The 24,816-nt window shown below is 24.8% G+C and overlaps 2 protein-coding genes across 2 annotated transcripts in view; both read right to left on the bottom strand.

The window, feature by feature from the left end:
• Window positions 1–10,980, bottom strand: part of LOC100206823 (sorting nexin-13) — a 52,875-nt gene extending 41,895 nt beyond the window's left edge. The window contains exons 1-11 of the mRNA XM_065811048.1: window positions 10,877–10,980; window positions 10,653–10,768; window positions 9,696–9,894; window positions 9,455–9,576; window positions 7,950–8,062; window positions 7,467–7,771; window positions 7,215–7,264; window positions 5,369–5,460; window positions 5,001–5,125; window positions 1,946–2,054; window positions 1,799–1,854 (exon numbers count right to left, since the gene is read on the bottom strand). Of these exons, the coding sequence (XP_065667120.1) occupies window positions 1,799–1,854; window positions 1,946–2,054; window positions 5,001–5,125; window positions 5,369–5,460; window positions 7,215–7,264; window positions 7,467–7,771; window positions 7,950–8,062; window positions 9,455–9,576; window positions 9,696–9,894; window positions 10,653–10,768; window positions 10,877–10,915 (1,326 nt within the window). The 5' untranslated portion in view covers window positions 10,916–10,980. The remainder of the gene's footprint in view (window positions 1–1,798; window positions 1,855–1,945; window positions 2,055–5,000; window positions 5,126–5,368; window positions 5,461–7,214; window positions 7,265–7,466; window positions 7,772–7,949; window positions 8,063–9,454; window positions 9,577–9,695; window positions 9,895–10,652; window positions 10,769–10,876) is intronic.
• Window positions 10,981–11,667: 687 nt separating this feature from the next.
• On the bottom strand, window positions 11,668–23,781 carry LOC101238777 (uncharacterized). The gene is made up of 3 exons (XM_065811047.1): window positions 23,629–23,781; window positions 16,816–16,941; window positions 11,668–13,048 (listed from the first exon to the last, which is right to left on the bottom strand). Exons 1-3 carry the CDS (start codon window positions 23,753–23,755, stop codon window positions 11,982–11,984), a joined length of 1,320 nt encoding a protein of 439 aa, XP_065667119.1. The 5' UTR covers window positions 23,756–23,781; the 3' UTR covers window positions 11,668–11,981.
• Between the last annotated feature and the right edge of the window lie 1,035 nt (window positions 23,782–24,816).

The following is a 24,816-nucleotide window of genomic DNA, read 5'->3' as shown; positions in this document are numbered from 1 at the left end:
ATTCAAAAGTATGTCAACCTGGTCTCAAAAGAAGCGTATTTTCATAGAGATTTTAAAAATGTTATTTATTTGTAATAAAAATAAGTATTTTTTGTATTATTGCTAAATAACATTCTGTTGAAATTTTTTAAATAGTCTTTAGCATTTTTTTACATAATTTTTTGGTCAATAAATTTTAAGGAAAAATATTTATGTTTTCTAAAATTTCTATGAAAATACGCTTCTTTTGAGACCCAGGTTGACATACTTTTGAATAACTTTTTTTTCGACAATATTAGGGACTTTACCTTAAATACTAAAGATTTGAACCCAAATATCTTTACAACTTGACGTGATGGTTAAAAATGGTTTGCATATTTGAAATCAGCATATTTAATTTGTTTTAAAAAACCACCTAGTTAACAAGATATGCACAATAAAATTTTATTTGTTGATCAGTGATATTAAACAATTTTTTTAGTTATGTTTGTATAAAAAGAAAGTTTTTTATTAGAATAAATACCAGTTAGGTCACCAATTCAAAAAGGTGAAACTAGGAAGAGTTCAACATTGTGCAACTTGATTAATACCATCACTCAAGAAAATCAACTATAAGAATTGTCTAAAAGCTCCTGTATTGGCTACTTTAACAAAAAGAAGAAAAAAAGGAGATATGATTCAATTTTCAAATTCTTTAATTGTTTGAATAATTTGGAAAAAATCAAAGAAATTTTCAACAAACTCAAACGAGAGATCATTGCTTAAAATATGCCAGAGTAATCAAAGCAAGTATGTTTATCAGATCAATAAATCTTTATTGATCTGATAATCATATCAAGTATGTTTATCAGATCAATAAATTTATCAAATAGCAACCAAGATGGTTAACGCACAATCAATGAATAGTTTTAAAGCAGGTCTTGATTGCTGGATGAGCAGCAATTAAGCAAATCAGCTGTCATGGTATGTTAATACCACACTCACTAGGTCACATCAATTACAACGATTACTAATACTAATTAATCTCTGAATCTGTTCACATTAGGTTCAAGTAAAGTTTTTTTGGTTTTTAAATTAATTTGAAAATACTTATACTAAATAATAAATATCAAAAATATTGGTATTGAAATTATTTTGATAAAAAGTAGCATAACATCTTTAAAATTCAGTTTTAATTGTCATTTCTGCATGTTTATTCAAAATTTAAGAAAGGTTTGAATTACTTCCTTAAAAGTCATAGGCTGATGAAAGCTCTAATATTTTAAAAGGTGCATAAGTTTAGTGGTACTCCCAATGTAAAATTTTTCATATAAAAAAACAAGTAGCTGTATGTCCATCTTAAAACATCAATGTATATCTATATCTATATACCTTATAGTAGATATATAAATATACATATATATGTATATATGTGTGTGTGTGTGTGTGTTTGTGTGTGTGTGTGTGTGTGTGTGTGTGTGTGTGTGTGTGTGTGTGTGTGTGTGTGTGTGTGTGTGTGTGTGTGTGTGTGTGTGTACTTATGCGGAATTTAAGTTTAAGCCCACATTGTATTAAAAATTTTAATTTCCTAATGTAGCTTTATTAGCTTTAGGACATAAGGACAAAGCAAATTGATATTATTGGGATATAGTTCGTTATTTGAATTATAACAGTGACAGCAAATAAAATTAATTTTAGAAATCTCATTTAAAAATTAACAGGAACAAAACAAAACAGAATGATGGCTGACAAAATGAGATGATACAATACTAAATAAAATAACTAAAATATGAATTTATGAAAAACTAAAAATTAAAAATGATAAAAAAAAATTACTTGCCTCAATAGTTAAATGAAAAAATACATAATGTTCAGCATTATATGTAGCCATAAATTCTAAATAAGTATTGCAAACTTTTTTTTTAAACTATTTCAAAGCATAAAAATAATTTTAATTTTGAAAAACAACATGGTATAAAACATTTACCAATAAAGTATGACAATGCAGTATTATCTTCCAAAATTTCTTTTAGTGTTAACTTTGGCATGTTTTGAGCTGAGGGTAACATTTCCATGAACTCATTATCTGGTTCTTCCTGTAATTAAATAATTTTTATAAACAAAAATATATAAGATTTATGAAAAATATTCAAAACTGATTAAAATCAAGGCAGGAAAAAAAAGTTTTATTCTAATCAAAAATCTTGTGTGATGTAAAGACCATCTTGCATAATGCTTTTATTTTTTCCAAAGATAAAAAAAAATTCCAAACATATATCTGTATAAAACTGAAAATTTTGTCTTCAAAGTTTCTATAATTAATCAATAAGTTCTATAATTAACAATAAAAAATTAAACAATTTATTAACAAAAAGAAAAAAAAACTGGTTAATTTAACAAACCATGAGTCAATACAATACTAAGACATAAACCCTTAGTAAGAGACACAAGTTGATAGTTGTCAATTCAGTTGAGTTATTCAAAGCTTTAGTTTGTATCAGCAAAGTAAAATGACTGAAAAATATGCTTTATCTATGCAGTTACATTACTTAATTTTTAATTGATTTTCATTGTGTAAAATTTTGAGAATTTATGATGGACTTTAATTTTTCAAAATTTCAGTTAAACATTTTATGTTGATTGTGGCTGGCTGCGAAATGTAAGTCAAATAGGGCTTGAAAATGATTTCCTATTTTTGTTTTGACATTCATGCTGTACAGAGGGTTATACCAAATGATATTACATTTAAGATGGTTTTTTTGTTGTTGTTTTTGATCTAGGATAAATTGTGGTTGTTAGGTTAGCTTTGCATTATATCCCAATTTTTAAAAAGTGTTTCTTCATACACTGGAGTATGAAGAGAGCCTTTTTAAAGGCAGTTTTATTAATTGAGTATATAAAAAAAATTAGGATATAACGCAAAGCTTACTTGCCAAACACAATTAATAATAGATTAATGAAAACTACTTTGTCTTTTCAAACTTCTAGAAACTAATGCTTTAACATGGCTCTTGCATTCACTAGATCAAAGAGGAAAAAAGCAGTGTTTCCAGAAAATCAATATTTTTGTTTGAAATCTTTTCTGAATAAATGGCGCAGCAAAGATTCTTGAGATTCAAAGATTCATAATGAAGATGACAATATAGAACAACAATGGATTTTTCAGCTTATAGAAAAAAATTTGTGTAGTGATTTCAAGAAAGAAGTAATATCTAAGCAATGAAAATTATTTTTCTACAGAAAATATTTGTCAGAGTGAAAACTAAAACTTCCTTGGATTGTGTAAACCTATCAATGCTTTTTTCTTGTATTACAGAAAATTTGGAAATTTGTATGTTAAGAAAGCTGCTTTTTTAACTTTTTATTGCTTCTACATAATGACTTGTTTAATAAAAGTTTTTCGTAATGGTAAAATCTTATCAACCTTTTTTTTTTTTTGAAGAATAAAAGAATTTGAAATCAAGCGAATTTCTCAGGTCAGCTCAAAGTATTTATTTGTAATATTTTAATAGTGGTGTCCAATATAGTGGTGCCATACTTTTAAAATTTCCAATTTAAAAAAAAACAATTTGGGGAGTGATTTTATAATGTGATATTATGTACATGATATCTTCAGCCATTTGCAACTCCAAACTTAAGTGTGTTCATGGTTATGTCTGGAAACAAAAACACCAAAAAATGTTAATGCATGTTAGCTGATTTGCCATTATGCGTAAGGGTGATGAGCTAACAAAATATATAGGTCTACTATCTTATAGCTGATATATTCATTGACAGGTTTTTAATTTAATCTCATAATCTTTTGATGTTCGAAAGTTATGACCATGTAAACTTCCACTCTTTCTAAAATGAGGGGGTTGCAAATTTTTCATGATCATAACTTGTTCATGAAAAATTTGTTCATGAAGAATGTTCAAAAGTTGCAAAATATGAAATTTGCTTGAAATTGTTATATGCGAAACATCAAAATGTTCTGTGGAGGCACACGGATTTGTCCAGATATACTATAATTACATAAAATATTAAAAAAAAAAAGTTTTTATGGAAAATAAATTTTTCACTAAAATCAAGCTTGGACATTAACTAAATAGTTTGATTAAATCTTTCTTGGATTTCAGATTCGGAATAATATCTCTGTGCTCTATTGTTGCTGTGATAAAGCCACTGGGTCTCTGAAAAACATAAATAGCAGTTGCTACTTCAGTCACTTGCTTTAAAACTCTTTCACAAGACTGGGTGTGGAGAGGATAGTAAGGTACTTTCATAGGAAAATCTATTACTTTTTATATATCTTTTTTAGTCATACTACACATGAAATGCGGCTCTAAGAATTGTTCATTAATCCAGAGAGAAACAGCATCACAGTTGAGTGTAGATTTTTTTCGGTTTCTTATACTTGCATTTGAATAAAGCCAGAGGATTGCCTGGCCAGTTGTGAGCTACCTGCTATGGCAAAGATTTACACATTTTCTGTCGACAAGTATTCAAACTAATTTGTAGCTTAACGAACCGTCGGTTCATTAAGCTACAAACTTTAAAATGTTATTTAGAACTTTAATTAGAAGTTCAATCTGCCTATTTGGTTCAAACTTTTCCAGCCATTTAAATTGATTTACTTTTGATAATAATTTGGTTATAGGCTCTGTATAATAACTATTATGATTACTTGATTATTTTTAGTTTCAAAGCACTTGACTAATGTATTTAAAAAAATTCATTTAGGGGTACAAAAAACAAGTGTTTATTTGTTTTACTGCTTTCAAAACAATATACAAAAATATTTAAAAAACCTTTTTGGAAATTTTTTCAAAAGTATTTATAAACAATATCTATATATGATTAAAGTTAATTTTTTTCAGTTAATTTGGATTGTTTAGCATTTTTAAAATGGTTACAAGGTGATTTTTTTATCATTATGGTTTGAATACAAGCTATAACTGTAACATATGTAACAGTCTTGGTTACAGAAGTGTGCTTGTTAAACATAAGTTTGTATTTTTTTATATTATCAATTTATTTGAAAAATATAAATTTGTTTTTACCAAAGCAAGTGCAGCTTCTTCTGCCCTACCATTCTTCAAGCGCCTTAAGGTAGTAACACAAAGTTTGCGGACATACATTAAACTGCTCAGTTGCTGTTTAATACTCATTTCAGAATCATTTGACTCTAATAAAAAATAAAAAAATAAAAAATTTAATAAAAATTAATCAGACAAATAAGAAAAAGCAAAACACGAATTTCATAAAAAATCCTTTAAACATAATACAGTTTTTTTTTTCTTTCAAAATCACTTGTTTTTCATGTATATATGATAACAACCATGTTTTTTGAAACATTTTTTAATCAACGAGGGTAATTCGACTCAATCAAGATTTTTATTAAATAACTAAAAAATTTAAAACAGTATACCAAGTACATGCGAATCTTGTGAACGAAGTTTTGCTATCTCTATATCAACTTTCTTCTTTGTTTCTTCTATATCATCAATATCAGTACTGTATCTAAATTAAAAAGAGAAGATTTGTTAATCCTTTTGCACTAAACTAGTACTCAGTACTTCAGCAGCAAGTTGTTGCTAATGAACTAGTACTCAGTACTATAGTAAGTCAATGCAGATGAAAAACATACTTTAATTTTAACTTCTATTTAAATTTCTTCTAGTTTTTTTTAATACCATTATGCAAAAAAATGTGTTAGAACGTAATAGTTTTGTAAATTAAACTTTGCAAACTCCAACACATCCCTAATATCTTAACTGTAGTGACCCACTTAGCCTTTGAAAGTGAACATTTATAATTACAAAAAAAAGTATTTTGTTTGTCCTTTATCTTGTTTTTCTTTTCTTTTTAGAATAACCTAAAAATAGTAGTTACTCCTTAATTTATGTTTTTATTTTTTTTATTAAACATTTTAAAATGAAACAATGTTCTTTTATTTGTAAACCAATAAAAATAGACAATAAATATGGGTAGTATACTATATTATCTGTATTGAATTTATCTTAGACAAATTAATTAAAAAAGCTCAAGTCCTTAAACAGTTAATCATTTTTCTAGAGTTTTTTTATACTTTCTCACAAACTTTTTGTTGAACCGTAAGTAGAATATGACACCATCATGATTTAACCATCAAGCATAAAATGATTTATAAATTTTGTATATATAAAATTATATTAACTAAGTTTAAAATTTCATTAGGTTTTGACAATAGTTTCTATAATTACACAACAAAAATAATTGCAATTAATTGAACATTAAAAAAGTTTGAAATAATTTATTATAGAACTTTGTTCTATAATAAATTATTTCAAACTTTTTTAATGTTCTTTTAGCTTTTTTTTAATGTACAATAGTTAAAAAAAAAATTATAAAAACATGAACAGACTTCTCGATTGTAGTACCCTGCGAGACCTTAGAGAGGTCTCTTTTCAAACTACCATTACAAATTTACTCAACTCTTTAGCTCTTTGATACTAACCTTGAGGAACAAAGTCACTTTGTGAAGAAACAAAGAAGAGTGTCAGCAACTTTTATTTGAGTGAGAACAATCCACCTCCAATTGTGACATTCATGGAGATAAAGGGAGAGGCGCAAAATAAGATATAGGGTTATATTATAATTACTCAATGCAAATATGGATAAAAGTATTTAAAATCCATTTAATACATAATTTTTAAATGTTATACAATAATATACAAAATAATTTATATACTATATATAAAAATTATGCATAAATATAGTATGAGCAACATTTTAGTTATTTTAATGTGAGCATTTTATCGCAATTACATTAATCTAACAATTTATATAATCGTTTATTAAGTTAAGATTTTACTATTTCAATATTTTAATTTTGAGCTTATATTTAGAAAAAGAGTAGATAAATGAAAAAAATTTTAAACTTTAGAATTGTTGTTTTGTTGTCTGGTTGTCATATTAATGATAATATTAAATTCAAAATTAGATAGGCAATTAAAATTCATCTTTAGGTTTAAAAAATTAAACCTAAAGATGAATTTAATTTTAATTGTGAAAATACAATACACATTTTAGAATTTAAATGTTTTTTAAATGCCCTAACCTTAAGGACAAAACTTGGACACTTCTGGAGTGTTTATAAAATGTAACCAATTTGGCTTTAGTAGATTCAATTTTTTTAAGTATTTTTAATCCTTATAAGCATCATTGTAAATTATAAGTATAAATAATATAGAACATACATAATAATTATGGTAAACCTCATAACAATTAATTACCTGATTGTTGTTAAAAATGCTTCAACAGTAAAAGTAGTGTCCTTGTTACACTAGAAAAAAGAATTATAAACCAAATCTCATTTTTAACTTAACTCTGATTCAAGTCTAAATATTAAAACACTTGCAACAATTTTCAAACAAAAGTCAAAACATTTGCAACAATTTTTAAACAAAAATCAAAATACTCGCAACAATACTTGAACAAAAAACTGTTCTTAAACAATAAGTATGAATGAATTCAAAATCAACTACCATCCATGATATATTTTGATTCACATAATCTGGATCGCAGACCATTTTAATGGTAGGGAGGAACACACTTGTTGCTATTACTTCTAGAAGAAAAGCTCGAACTAGCTTATCTTGAAACTGTTCAGGAGGTAATAATAAATAAAGAAGTAGTTCCGTCACATCTTGCAAATACTTTTGTTCAATCTCATCATCAAGACATACTGCTTGCCTGCTGATACCTTCAACTTCATTTTCAACAGAAAAAAATATTTCTTCTAGGTCTATTTCAGCTTGAGCAAGTGTTTCATCTACTGATAGATTTGTTGCTAAAATTCAATTCATTAATTATTTTTCTTTAACTAATAATAACTATAATAATAATAATAATTACTTTTAAATTGTTTTAATATAAGCTAAACTTATTTGAGAGAAAAAAAACACAGCAACAATAACAAAACAACAACAATTTATCCTAACTTAAATGCAATAAAAAAATAAAAAAACCATTGTTTTTCCTCTCAATTCTTTCTTTAGTTATTCTGAAAATTCGCAAATGTGTGGCAAAAATATCCACTAAACGAGTGGTCAGAAATGGAACCCATTGCACTTCTTTTGATCTAAAAATGTATAAAAAAAAATTAGCAATAAAAATAATAACGAAGAAGACATAAGTAAAATAATAACAATAGAAAACATAATATAAAAAGATTTATAATATAAAAATATAACAATAAAAAAAGTAAGAAACAGATAATCTTAAAAAGTCTGCAAAATTCAATATTAGTAATAAAATTTATTTAAAAAAAAATTTTGACATTTAATTTTAAATTGGTTTCCTATAATTAAAAACTAACCATATAAATATTGGCTATAATTTAATTTGTAATTAACATTATTAAAGTTTAAATTATATGATTCGTGTTGGATATCAATAACCATAGTTTGCACTTTTCTACTGTGCGATATCAATCTAGTATTAAAAAGTATATAAAAACAATACAGTAAATTCTTGATAACTCAAACCTCCAAGGGACCAAGGAAAATAGTCCAACCTAACGAATGTTCTACTAAAGCGAATTCCTATCAAACTTTGGTTGATATGAGATAATAGTTCGGGTTAAGGCAATTTTTCTTATTTAAATGCTAAAGTAAAAACATAAAATATACACCATTATACTAATAAAGGCGTTAAAAATAATTTAATGAAAGAAGTTATGTATTGTATTCACGCTGTACATTCAAAAGATAACATTAAAAGAGGTTTAGCAATACAAAGACTTCCTTATTATTTAGTAATAAAATAGCACCTAAAAGCTATCTTTTATTAAGAAATTTATCAAAACCAAAAAATAGTTGCTTTTTTATTCGGTATTTTATTATGATTTACTTTGTAACATTAATTGATTTTTGTCTGATGACGATCTATTCTATTCAGATCTAAATACAACAAATATAAATAAACAAAATTAATAAATAATTAATAAATAAATAAACAAATACAAATATAAATAAACAAATATAAAAACAAAAAATATAAATAAATAAAATTTACATTTTATATGGAATGAATTCTAAAAAAAATTTAATCAAATTATTTTGATTTCTTTTTTCCCAAACAAAAAGTTCAAACCAACTGAAGAAATTTGTTATAAAGGGATAAAAAATTAGTTCAACTTAACAAAGTTTGAGTTATCTGAGGTTTGACTTAACCAGATAAATTTAATAGTAATCAATTAGACGACTTTTTCATAATATGATTTTCTTAATAAAAATTCTGCTGTGAAGATTACTATCCAAAGTTTATGAGCTCGTCCTATATCCTCCTCCTACCATACTGAAATCCAAATAGGGATTTTATATCCGAGCTTTTCTTTTTTAACTTGAATTAATTTAGCAAATGAAAAAAAGATTTTGTTTATAATCAGAATAAAAATTTGGTTAATTTTTAAACTTTAGAAAAAGTATTTATGTGAATAATTTTTTATGTTTAAAAACAACAAAAATGTAACCTAGTTGCAAACATAATAACAATATGTTGAATGGTTTGACGCAGTTCATATAAGAATCGCTCATCATCTGTTATGGATAAATACCAATTATGTATATAATCTCGAAGAAAATAATGTAAAATCTAAAAATAAAACACTTATTTCACTAAACACAAGTATTTTACTAATTTTGTCTAGAATTATCTATTTAACAAACTAAGAATGAAAGAAATGATTTCAACATAATAAAGAATAGATCAACCTCTTGAATGACATCATCAATGCCACTTGAACCTGTCATACGCTTGTCATATTTGTAGTCATAGGGAGCTTTATTAATTTTTTCAAAGATGAAAGGTATACCACAAAAGTTATCTTTAAACGTGAATAGCTGCACGTCATCTGATGAGAGAATACATTTGGATTTTTTTATACTCCATTTTCCGATCACCAGAGCAAACCTATTGGTCAATAACCTTCTTGGTGAAAATTTTATATTAATAAGTAATCTTTCTTTTTTGTTACCTTACTTGTGTAACCTTACCTGTTTGTATTCTTACTTTATTGTTATATTAACAAGTAATTTTACTTGTTTTACCTTACTTGTTTATAATCTTACTTATTTGTATCTTGAATATTAAAATAAATTTTATTAATAATGTTAAGATAAATTAGTAATGAACTTTTTTTTTTATATTCTCTCCTGCATTTCAAGTCAGTAAACTCTATATTTTTCTTTTCATTCTTTGTTTAAACCTATTGGTCAACAATTTTTATGTTGAATTATGGAACAAACCAATTTAACATATTAGGCACAAGGCGTGTTTAAAACGTCTAAAACACGTATTAGTACATTTTAAGATGTATTTTAAATGTCTTTAATACATTTTGTGCCCACTGGGAAATTATTAAATTACAAAACTTATATTTTGTAACCATTTTAAAATACAACCTAATAATTCTGGCTATTAGTAAAAATATTAGTGAGAAAATACTACTTAGTAAAAAACAAAATATTATTGAGATAAAGTATTATTTAATCATTATTGTAAGAAAATACTATTTAAACATATATCTTCTAAAAGTCATAAGAGAAAGAAACATATAGTTTTTAAAAAAAATACTTAATGTATCAAAGAAAGCATGTAATTACCCAGAATAGATAGGAGTACAAGAATGTAATTACCCAGAATAAATAAGAGAACAAGAATGTAATTACCCAGATATAAATAGAAGAACATATAAAACTGAAAACAGAGTACCAATCACTCCGAATGTTACAATGTAAAGAAAAAAAGCCAACAGAATCCACAAGAGATTAGATGGCAAAACAATCTAAAACAAAAAACAAACTTTTAAAAACTTTCATCTAAGCCAAAAACATAAATATTTTTCAATTTATAATAACAAAATTAAAAAAAAAAAAATTTATAATAGTTTTACCTGGTCATACGTTCTTGAACTTTTTACTGTCTCTACCATATTATTGTTACATTTAAATTATTTTATAAACATGACAGTTTATATCTGAATAGGAAAAACAAACTACATTAAACAAATAAATATGTTATACGCATGTTTATATAAGTTTAGCCAATTTAAAAGGTTTAAAATTCTATGCTACATACATATTTGGAGGCTTCTTAATACGCATGTTTATATAAGCTGAGCACATATTTATTTGTCTTATATTTGGGAGTGAGTACTACAAACAAATAAAACTGGCATAACTTTTAAGTAATAGAAAAGTGTAAAAATAATAATTAAACTGGATTTAAAAATAATGAAAAGAATAATTTTTTTTTAATTCACAACTATCATAAGTTGACCATAAGTAAGTAACTTTTAATCATAAGTAAATAAAAATTATATAAATAGTACAACAATTAAAAGTAAACAATAAATATATTTTAAAAAGACAAAAGGGAGTTATAGATAAAATCTAAAATTGTTATATATATATATATATATTTATATATATATATATATATATATATATATATATATATATATATATATATATATATATATATATATATATCATATTATATTGTTTTAAAAAATTGCTTTAACTCTACCCTGTCATTTTTAAAATGGCATTATGAAAACCTATTCAAGTATAAGAGCACAAATAACAAATAAAAAAAAATACTAAAAAATACATCCTCGTATACATTATAACAATGATGGTGATGATGAAGTATGTTAATCATAAATATGAAAAAGTATATTGGTGATGAAAAATTATAAGATCCTAATATTTTCATTCAGAAAAAATAAAATTTTCAATCACATTTTAATTCATAAAATTAATTTAAAATAAAAGCAATGAACTTTACAACATTTTTTTTATGATTTTTGCAACCATAATATCTTAAAGCACAATAAAAACTATAAAACAATTCAAAAACTTTTTAAAAACAATTATTTTTAATCAATTAAAAAAAAAAATGTGTAAAAAATCTTATTAAGAAAAAAAAACATGTTAAAATCAAAAATAAAAACTGATAAACAATATACAATTATAAAGCTATTAAATTTTAAAATGCTAGCCAAAAACCTCTGTAACATTAATACCTTGAAAACTGGTTGCATTATTAATTGCTTTGCTATTTAAAAGTCGGAACTGAATTGCAGAAAATACTGCAATAATAGATAAAATAAATGCCATTACAGATTGCCATGGTCTATTACCAGGCTTCTGTTCATTTAAGAACTGCATTAATTTATCCCAATTTTGTTCCTGGTGAGAATTTCTCATTCTGCTTATCTGGCGAACTAATCGATTCCACAGATAATCAACACTGACATTACCAATAACAAGTATAGGCAAAATAAAACAAGAAAAAAGAAAAACCAATCGCTCATATCTGTAAAGAGGCATTTTTTCTGTTGCAACAATCCAGACATGAATTTCAAGGAGAGTTGAGATTATAGCAAATACAACATTCATAGACATCCAGCCAGATGTAAACTCACGAAACACATGAAATGTATCAAACGTAGCAGCAAGCCTCAAGCGACATAAATCAACATTCGATATATAAAATGTGGCAAACTTACAGACTAATCGAACTTCTTTTTCAAAGCTTTTTCGCAGTAAGTAAGCTAGGTAACTAATTCCGCCAAAGTTGAAAATGCCAACAACAATTGTAAAATACTCCATTGGGGTAAAATAATTAAAATTCCAGTCATATGCATATAAATCTTGGGTGACTCTGCTGCATTGAATTGCTATAAAGAATATGCTTCCGAAAAACAGTCCATACCCAGCCATGCGTGTTTTTCGCATATTTATCCATCGCAAGCGTTGAACAATAAATACAGGACTTATTGCTGATGCCCAAACTCCTGGTGCAAATTCATGGAAAGTTGTAAAAAAGTTACACACAACTGCAATAAAAGTAGGGATAGTCAACAACACTTTTAAGCATATTGATGAAAACAATTCAACTATATCACTAGAACTTCGTTTAAAATTAATAAAGTCAATGACAATTAAAGTTAAAATAGATGTCACAATCAGAAGCAACCAAATGTTTGAAAGTAAAAAGCTTCCGCGATGGTTTAAGCGTTTTGCACCAATGATCTCATCAGTTATAAAGTTAATGTGGCCTAAAAAGTAAATAAGCAATTAATATACAAAGTACATACAAACGTTACAAAGTACACAGCAAGTGCTGTGTATGTAATGTATTATGTAGTAATATGGCAGTGGTTGTTCGAGACGATATTTTTAAATAGTTGCTAATTCTTTGGTTTGAAAAAAAAAAATTATTTTTGAATTAACATTTTAAATTGTTTTAATAACCAATTCATTTCAGAATGCTGTTCTAACAAGTATGTAGTGAATCTATTTTGTGCATATACTATTAAGACAGTGATTAAGTCAGAGCTATAATATAGTACAAAATAAAACTACGTGATTTTCACAACTTCAAGTTTCATGCTGTTGCAATCATCCAAGTTTCATGCATGAAACTTAAAGTTGTGAAAATCACGTAGTTTTATTTCCTAATATATATACTATAGCCCGCACCTGCGTCCACACATGTGCAAATTAGTTTACACGGGTGAAATAAAGCCTGTGCAAAATATAAATTTTTGGTAAAAATAAAGTTAAATATTTTTATGTTTTAACTTAGTTATTCTTTTAAAAACTTCTCAAATGAAGTAATTTTGTAAAACTGTTTGTTTTACTAGTTAAAAAATGAAACTACTTTATTCAGGATATGCTAGAAAAATTATGAAAAAAATAATTTTTGAATATTCTGATGTGAAAATAAAAAATAAAATCGAAAAAGTTATTCCAAACAGTTATAATCATTCCGTATTATTCTGTTTTATGTTAAAAGATAAATAATTAGTATGATAAAAAACTTAACATAATAGTCTGGGTTTCAGTATCCTTTGGAAATTTGTAAATTTATACAATAAGAACTGTTAGATAATAAAGACAATTTCTTTTTTGTATAATCACACATTTTGCTTAATTGATTGATAAACTAGTTTGTCATACTTTAAAGTTGTTTAAAGTAGTGCATATTTCCCAATATACTTTCGCAGTTTTTTTCAAAAAAAAACAGAAAGTTAACGCGACTGCTAATCGATTTTTATAGTATAAATTGAGTGTTTGATATAAAGTTATTAAGTTATTCAGTTTATCAAGTTATTTAAGTTTACGATAGTTTAAGCAGTGAAAGTGAATGGGAAGCACCTGAAGAAACTGTGTTCAATTTTTAAATTGAAGATATTTTGGGCAAATTTTTTTTAAATGAATATTTATAAATAGTTTATAACTATAATAAGTATTCCTTTTGCATGATAAAAATAATGCTATATGATTTCTTCATATTTTATTTTCGTTTTTATACTTACATTATATTTAATACATTTAAATATATTTTACAGCAATAAACCTGATATATAAAATAATACTGCATTTAATATCCTTCTATTGGTTCTATTCATAAAAAAATGTAAAAAAGACGTATTTTTTGTTTTTGTTTTTTCATAACGCTTTTTTTTATACACGCCTATATTATATAAGAATACATTTAAGAAGTATATATACCAAAATTTAAAAAAATTTATTTGTACTAAGTCTCTTAGAAATTAAAAATTAGATTACCTCAAATTTTAACTTACATATCACATCAACATAACATATAGTTTCTCCTAATTTCTGAAAAGAATATAAAATCAATTACGAGTTCATAAAAGAGTATGATAGCAAATTGAATGGAAGCGATAGTAATAATTAAAATTTTAGTCTAAATAGTTGAAAAATAATTGTAAAAAAATAAAACTCTTTGGTTCAAGGTTTATTTAAGAAAAGATTTTAATATAATTGTCAGTGTATCTTTATAGCTGAGAGATATCATGGTTAAATTTTTAAAATTTAATTTAATTTACATAAAAAAATGAATCAACTAAAGACATATACAACTATTGACTATAACTAAGATATTGACATATAAACTTTTGCAAAATGAGATCAGTTAAAAAATTAGCTCAATCAAAGAAAAAAACAATGCAGAAATAATGGAATGTTTACTTTCTTTACACTTTTTTTTAATATTAAATAATTAAATTCAATATTACATTTTTTTAAATGTTTTATATAAACTAATTTTTCTCTTTTCTCAACATTAGTATAAGTGAATTAAAATATTAATTTATTCTTTATAATATTTTTTTATTAATTTTTATTAATTTCTAAAATATTAATTATTATTATATCTTGAACTTTTAATTTAGGCTTTGCAATTGAAAATAACTTTTATTTTCAAAAAGCTAGCAAGTAAAAAATTAAAAGTATAACTTATTGCTAAAAAAAACAAACTATTTAATTACTTTAACACCAATTTTGCTGCGAAAGCAAAGATTATTTAAGGACTTAGCAGAAATGATTGTTTAATTTAATAAAACTTCAATTTATACCAAAAATTAAATTACAAGTCATAAATGTTTTAGCTACTGGAAATTTTCATAAATTTGTGAAATGTGCTAACACAATTATAAAAATTTTCACACATTTGTGAAATGTGCTGACACAATTATAAAAATAATTCTTTAGAACCATTTACTTTTGCTTTTTTATTTTTTAATATTTTATTAAAGAGGGGATTTAATATAACTATTTTTTGAGCTCACTTAGTTGTATAGTTTTTTAGAAGAAATTTATTTTCATGCCTGCCACAAAATAATTACACGTGCGGACCAAGAATGTTTGTTAAACAAAGAATTATGATTGGTTTCTAAATGCAGGCAAATTGAAGTTTTATTAATTTGAGCATACAATTCTGATTAGTCTTAATTGATGAAACAGAGTGTAAAATGAAAAAAGTTTGACAAGTGATTTTCTACTAATTTATTATATTTATATACAAATACTTTCTGTGAATGCACAAAAATGCTTGTCGCAATTCAAAAAAGAAACAAAATACGTTTCGTTTCCTTTTAACAAGTTGCTATTACAAAATTTTTTAATTTTTTGTATAGCGCTTTACAGAAGGTGAATTTTGGAAATTTACATATGTAAATTCCGTAATAGCATTTGAGATACGGTAGATTAGAATGAAATTTTTGCAAGTCTTGTATTTCGGCAAACAACCCTAATAAACCTATATACACACTAAATAAAATTGAAAAAACATATTTTAACTTGAGCAACGTAATAGCAATAAATGTGAAAATATTTTTAAGAACAACATGATAATTTTCAATCTTGACATATTTTGTAGTTTACATTATACATTTTCAAGAGATAAAATTTACGGTATCATAATTTGTCCCTGGTAGTACCGCGCTCAACTTGTTTCTCGGCGCAGCGGCCTTGTTCGTCAAGGTTCGTGTTTCGGAGTTATAGAGTTGAGAGAGGGTTATAACCACTACTAAGTAGCCTCCTCATCTGTAGTGGCCTTTTCGGCCTTGGGTAGGTGAATAGCAAAAAAAAAATTTGTATTAAAACTTTTATTGGTTTGTAACAATTCTTTTTGTCTGCTAATATTTCTCTGTGATGTCTTCAAATTTTGATTTTATATTCCAGAGTTTTAAATTGTAACTTTATATTTTGAAAACGTGGTATGTAAACTACAAAACATGTAAAAATTAAAAAATATTGTGTTGTTCCTAAAAATATTTTCATAATTTAACTTGTTTTCTTATTTCTTTTTAATTTCTTAAACTTATAAGTCAATTTATTGCCTGAATTTATAAACAATTAAGCACACTTTCAATAACTTTAACAAATAATATTTTTTATAATATTACGTCAACAATTTTACTAAAAAAATAGTATTATCTAAAATTTTTATAAATTATCATGAATTGTTAAAACTTTTGTCGACTTATCGAAAAATAAACAAGATAATCATTACCATCGTGATCCCAAAGAAAACTTTCACAAACTTCACAGTGGTACATTTTAAACGATCCAGATGATGTGAAATCTTCATGACCAATTCCTTTGCATTTTGAACATCTACGAACAGTCACAAAAGGCCCTAGTAATTAAAAAATTACCATATTAATATAACACACATTGCACTTTAAATATTGAATCTTTGAGAGCATCGATTGGTTACTTTGCTGCTCTCAAAGATTCAATATTTAAAGTAATATGCCTTCTTTGCATATTTTTCTATTGTAGATCAAGTATGTAGCACAGCATAATAATATATTATGTATGTGTGTGTGTGTGTGTGTGTGTGTGTGTGTGTGTGTGTGTGTGTGTGTGTGTGTGTGTGTGTGTATATATATATATTTCATTAGTTTACAGCTAAGAAAACGTGTTTGTGGTAAATAATGGCTCTTTGATTGTTTGTGGTATTAGAGTTGACAAAATTAAAGTTAGATTATGTCAAAACGCATTAATTTAATTGCAGGAAGTAATTAAACCATAAAACCACAAATTAAAAGACTAGAATGTTTAAAAACATTCTGAATGTTTTTATTTTCATTTTTTAACTGTAAAACATGCGCGGAATGTTGCTACATCAACTATCTTATAGCCTGACTCACAACAGAGTGCTGCTATATTGACTGACAAAGAGCCTGACTTGCAACAGAGTGCCGCTACATTGATGGAGGGTTTGGTTGGGGCAGGCAGTCTATCAAATAATTAAAAAAAAAAAGTTTTTCCAGTCTTTAAAATTAAAAAAAACCTATAACTGAAATTTTATAGTAAAAACTTAAAGACGACCATGCAAGAGTATGTGAATATATATATATATATCTGTATCTCAGAAGACAAAGGTCGTTTGACCAGTTTTTTGTGAAAATGAGTTATGTATGAGACTTTTTAGTTTTTTCAGTATCTACACAGAGGTATAAAGACTGTTGTCCTACGACAATGAGAAACAAAGTTAGGTCAATATAAAAGGCCTGGTGTCCCCAAAATGTTCAAAGGAAAAACATATTTATATTATATATAATAAAAAATAATATTTTTTGTTAAAATTATATTTCATGTGCCTCAAGACAAATTAAATAAAACATGGAAAAATTTCATAAACAACCATCAAGAATAAGTCAATAAAGACTAATTATTTTACTATTTCCTCTCTCGTGAACAATTTCCCACCTTTGACTTCTGAGGTACAGATATATATATATATATATATATATATATATATATATATATATATATATATATATATATATATATATATATATATATATATATATATATAAACTGTATATATACATTATAGGCCATTAATAACAATCCAGCATTTTTTTTTAATATCATTCGACTTTGATAAAATATGATGGTTTGACTCATATCAAATATAAGTGGTGTTAATTTATGAGCATCGTATTTTTATTTAAATGAATAAAAAAATTTTTTTCTAAATAAAAATACAAACCAATGCACTAATTATTTTCTCTTCTTTTTTTTGACACATATTTCATCATCAAAAATGATTATAATGGCCAAAATTAACAGTTCACTCTATTATTTCAAACTTCTTTCAAAATTTCATTTATCTTTGAGTAAAATGTTGAACTTATTTGCAAATTATTAATAATTTTTCAGAACTTTTATTTAATTCATGAATATTTGAAAAATTTTTGTGAAATCAAATATCAATATCGAATTGACTACAATATTTCAACAATCAAAACGACAGGAAAAACTATTGATGATAAAATGTAAAATCATAGCAATGAGTTAACAAAATTTCTCAATCAGAGGAATTGCAAAACATTTAAACACAATATATGCAATTGATAGCAGAATAATTAACAGATATCACAAATACAACACATTTGAAAATCTTCCGCATCATGGAAGACCCAGCATTTCAAATGACTAAAAAAAAGACTGAAACTGACAAAAACTGGTGTTAAGCTCATAAAACTTGGTCAATGAGCATGTGTCAAAGCGTTCTTTTCAGCAATGAAATGAATGTTGAGGTTGAATAAAAAAAAAACAAGTAATGCTGAGAAGAATGCCACACGAAAAAAGGACCATATTTGGATTTTATTTATTTATATATCAGGCCTTGTTTAGAAGCGTTATGCAGCTTGCATTTTGCTTGCGAAAAGGCAATTTGTCTACGCGTTCAGCAATTTTGCGTTACGCAAAAACTTTTATCTTTTAGAATATTTAAATTATCTTTTGATATCGTTTACATGACATTTATTCAGAAGAAATGAAGTCGTAAGTAAAAGCATTTAACCGCAATTGTAAACTAATAGATTTTTTGTTAAAGAAAGAGTTTGTTTAATAACTTTTTCTGTTGTTGTTAAAAATTAGTTAAAGAAAATAAAGTGCTTTAAGTTTTATATTAAGGAATTAAATATATAAACTCCTTTTAAATATAAAAATTTTTTTTTTCATAATAGTTTAAAAAATGCACGGTTTATTTTGATGTAAATATTTTATTAAGATACTTTGTTTATTGTTAATTCAATAATGTAAAGTTTTAATGATGTTGGTTTTATTTATGAAAATAAATTATGATTATGAATATGTTATTGGTAACTGATAAATAATAAAAAAAAAACTCTTTATTGTTTAAAAACATTAAAGAGAGTTCACAAAATAAATAAGTAAAAATTTATTAACAATTACTAAAATAACCAAAAACCAACTGTTATTAAAAGAAAATAAACAAATATTATGTTACGTTTTATGAAAAAAATATTTTTTTCAAAATAAAATTTAGTTCATATTTGAAAAAAATAATAAAAATGATTTTTCAAATAGGAACTTAGATTTTATTTGTAACTTTAGTTATAGTAAGAAAAAAAAACTGTTTGTAAGATTTTTAACGCGTTAATAAAATAACTTTAATTAAAATGCAGTACTTGAAAAAACGCTGGTGACTCAATATAACTTCTAACAATGCGAAATATATTTGCTGAGTTGAGTTACTTTGAAATGCGTTTTCCTTACGCAAATCTCGTAACAAGGCCTTATATATAAATATATATATATATATAAATATATATATATGTATATAAATATATATATATATATATAAATATATATATATAAAAATATATATATATATAAATATATATATATATAAATATATATATATATATATATAAATATATATATATATATATAAATATATATATATATATATAAATATATATATATATATATAAATATATATATATATATATATAAATATATATATATAAAAATATATATATAAATATATATATATATATATATATATATATATATATATATATATATATATATATATATATATATATATATATATATATATATATATATATATATATATTAGGTGTATGACTAAAATGCAAATTTCATATCTCAGAAATGACATAGCGGCAAAAAATAAACTTTTACTTATATTAACATAAACTTTTTTTTTTTTTCAAATCAAAAAAAAATTCCCTATCTGTGCAAATGAAAATTTTTCAAAAAAATGCAAACATTGAAAAAAATGCTACTTCGTTGTATGCAAATAAAACAAATTGACTTAAGTAAACAATATTCAACTTACAAAAGACATTAACAGCCAAACCAACTATCTAGTTCTTTTCTTAAACCAATGATATCAATGGGTCATATTTATTTATTGTTGAAAATTTTTTTTGATATATATTTATTAGTTATAACTAAATATTCTTCATTTTATTTATAATTTAATAATAGTATTCATTACTTTGTTTATAATTTAATTTATTATTTTAGATATGGCATACTGCAAAGCTTGAAAATATGTTAATAGAAACACATTTGTGTGGTCCAAAAATTAAATAGTTAAAGAAAATTTGAGTCAGCGTAACAAAATACCAAAGGAAATTACAATACTTGGTAGATATTTAATCCTTGCTACTGAAGTCTAAAACCAAATGATGTAAAGTTGTAGCAAAGGAGTTACAAGCACTATAGGCAAAATTTAATTTCCTCTATCAAAGTGAGCATTCTGTATTAAGAAAAGTAAACTTTGTGATTGATAAATATTTGATTTATCAAAAAAGACCAGATGGCAACATTAAGTCTTTTTTATCACCATTACTTAATCTAACTAATGTACAAGGAGTTTGGCTGAATACAGAGGACATAACTTCTATAAATTGCAGATATCTTCTAATAGAGATATTGGCTATTCGACAACAAAACAAGTCCATAAAGAGTCAATTCATCCATTGAACAACAAGCTCAATTATCTGGTTTGTCCTGGAAACCATCAACATCATGTCCTATCTTCTCAGGTTCCACTGAATCATCAAGCAAGTGATCCAGTGAAGAAGATTGGGACTGTAATATTGTTGAATGCATTCTACTAAAAGAGCACTCAGTTTGATAACAAAGACAAACTTGTCAATGAAAAAAACATCTAACATTATGGATATTCTAAAAAAAAGACGGTTACACAGTTCCAATGCCTTCTCAATCTGGTGTGCACAAAGCTTTATATGAAGAGGCTGAATTTTTATCCAAACATTTCAAATTTTCCCTTCGTAATTATGAGTGGTGTTTGCATTTTGAAAGTAAACATCTGGAAGGAGAAAAGGAAGTTGCTGTCTTAAAGAACTCTATGCATGAAACTTGGCTTGTTGTTCTCTCATTAAAAAATGGAAAAGCAGACACAATATATGGTGGTTTAATGGCTGTTTTAACAATGTATGAAGAATTGGAGGCCATTAAGATTATTATGTGACACAACGAACACAAATACGGGCTTCAAAAATGGTATTGTTGTGAAAATCCAAAAACATTGCATTCAATAGTACGGAACCAGTCCCCAGTACATTGGATGTCATCATCACATTTTAGAGTTTTACGACTTGTAATGAATGCAGTACTTATGAGTCAGACTTCAAATATTTACCCGTTCATTTCTGAAATCACCACAAAGTATAAAGATTTGAAAAAATATATATTTTCTTAAATGGATAGACCAGAATTACCAGACAAAAATTTGGGGTGGCGCAATGACATGAAATTCTTGTACCACTTGTCACAAGGATTCTTATATTATGAGAAGAATCATGAACTCTCCAATGTTTATTTTCAAAAACTACCAGCAATGAGTAATGCTCAATGGAATTCCTGGGCAATTTTTGCACTCCTAGCCTTCATATTGCTCCCTTTGATGTATAGTGATCAATTCACAGTATTATGCAGATTTATTGCAACGCCTTGGAGTAAGATATGGTTCTCAGGACAACATGACTGGAAATCGGCAATGGAATCTTTGAGACTAAGATTGCAGCCATATCCAAAAACCTTAAAGTGTTTTGATAAATATTGGAAGCAGGAAGATTCTGCCATAATTGGCATTGAAAAAAGCAATCATTGTGCAGAGTGAGTTATTCATGTGATGCAAGACCTTCTTCCTATGTGTAAGACTGCTACCAAACTGACCAACAGATTTCTACTTTTTGATAATGATCAACTTAATTGGATTAATTAATTACATTGCTGTGTAATAAAAACATTGTATTTAGTATTATTGTTACAATTATTATTTAATTGACCTTTTTTTTAAAAAAAAGTCAAATTAGTTTTAACCAAGAGTCCCAAATCTATCAGCTTACCAACAGAATATTGTAAGTCTGGGGGGAGGCAATGCTAAACCTCACACCCCCCTTACCCTATCAGTACTGGCCTGCTACTCAATGCTATAGCATCAAAGGGAATAACACTAACATATATAAATATATATATATATATAAATATATATATAGATATAAATATATATATATATATATAAATATATATATATATATAAATATATATATATAAATATATATATATATAAATATATATATATATAAATATATATATATATATAAATATATATAAATATATATATATATAAATATATATATATAAATATATATATATATATATAAATATATATATATATAAATATATATATATATAAATATATATATATATATAAATATATATATATATAAATATATATATATATAAATATATATAAATATATATATATATAAATATAAAAATATATATAAAAATATATAAATATATATATATATATATATATATATATATATATATATATATAAATATATATATAAATAAATATATATATATATATATATATATATATATATATACAAATATATATATACATATATATATATATATATATATATATATATATATATATATATATATATATATATATATATATATATATATATATATATATATTTACACACACATATTGAAAAACATTAGTTTATTAGGCTTACCACTAAAGTTTTAATATAACATCCATATATTATTTTAAACTTAAGACTAAATATAAAAAACTAAAACATAGAATGTGTATTATGCTGTGAATAAATTATAACTATACTGTGATATTAAAGTATTTGCCCAATAAATTTGCCATTATATAAATAAATATAAAATATTTCATTTGTTTTATATAAAATTAATGACTCAAATTTTTCATAACCAAACAAAAATATCAAATCAAGAAAACATAAAAAACAAGTAAACATCAAAGTTCAAGATTAATTTTTGAAATATTTAATAATGAAACTAATTAAATAACTAATTTTAAACATGTACTCAAATGTATTTTAACAATACATTTTGCATAAACAGTATGCAATTTTATTAAAATCAAAATTCAAACAATAAAATCAAAGCATTCTACTGTTTTGATTTTAACAAAATTGATTTATTAATTATAATAATAGAAAATATTTACCATTATGATACAATCCAAGAGATTTAAGATAAATCCAGAGTAAGTATGGCCATTGCTTTTTTTCATTAGTATTGTTTACTTGATCTTTAACAGGTAATGCATTTAGATCATGGTGAAGCATACTCATTCTATTTTATTAATTCTCTATTTTAATCTATAATATATTTGATAATTTATATAATTTATCAGATATATTATAAATTAAAATTATCAAATGTAATATACAGCAATTCCACATGCCTTGATGTTTTGCTTTTATCAAGGAAACATAGTTTTAAAATATCTATGTAAACAAAAAAATTTTTAAATTTATATATATATATATATATATATATATATATATATATATATATATTTTATTCTGATTCACTCCCAACAAGGGTGCAAGCAACCACTATTAAGTTGAGAGTTACTAGAAAAAAAGAATAGAGTTGTAGAGAAAAGGAATTGGTGACAGAAGACTTAAAAAGTTGTATATATGATTTCCATGAAAGGTCAGTAGTAAACGATAATCCAAGAAAATGTATAGAAGAGGACTCGGTGAGAGGATTGCCATTCATTAATATAGGAAAGGTAGTTGTTTGTGGTAAATAACTGAGTTTTTTTAAAGTTAAAACTCACTGTGAGCCCCTCTGTTACACTGTGAGCGCTTCTGTTACACTGTGAGCCCCAATCTGTTACAGAAGTGAGATCAGATTCAAGATCAGCTGTCTGTTCTAAGCAATCCAAAAGAGGACTTTTTTTAAGACAGGAGTATAAAATCGAGTCATCAGCAAATAGAACCACTTTAGATGTAAGGTTGTTAGCAAGATCATTAATGAAATAAGAAACAAAATAGGACCAAAGATAGAACCTTGAGGTACCCCATATTATTTGGGTAAAGAAATATATGTTCTTTAGGATAAAATTGTATTATTTTTTTTATATTTTATGAGTTATTGCAAAATAAGAGTGTTACAGCATAACAAATTAATATCACGTTGTAACCTCGAATTTTGAGCTATATCTGTAAAAATATAAATAAAAATTACGAAAAGTTTAATTTCTATAATATAGTTAGGTTATCGCAATAATATAATAAAGTTTATTAATTATTTTTAAAATGTAAATACTGTAAACTTTTGTTTTCTTGATTAAAACATATTAATGCTTAGCATTGGATTGCTGTATATATGTTTTAGATTTATA

This window comes from Hydra vulgaris, chromosome 11 (genome assembly GCF_038396675.1).
Source record: "Hydra vulgaris chromosome 11, alternate assembly HydraT2T_AEP".
In the NCBI taxonomy this organism is placed as follows: domain Eukaryota; kingdom Metazoa; phylum Cnidaria; class Hydrozoa; order Anthoathecata; family Hydridae; genus Hydra; species Hydra vulgaris.
This window is presented reverse-complemented; position numbering and strand designations above follow the sequence as displayed.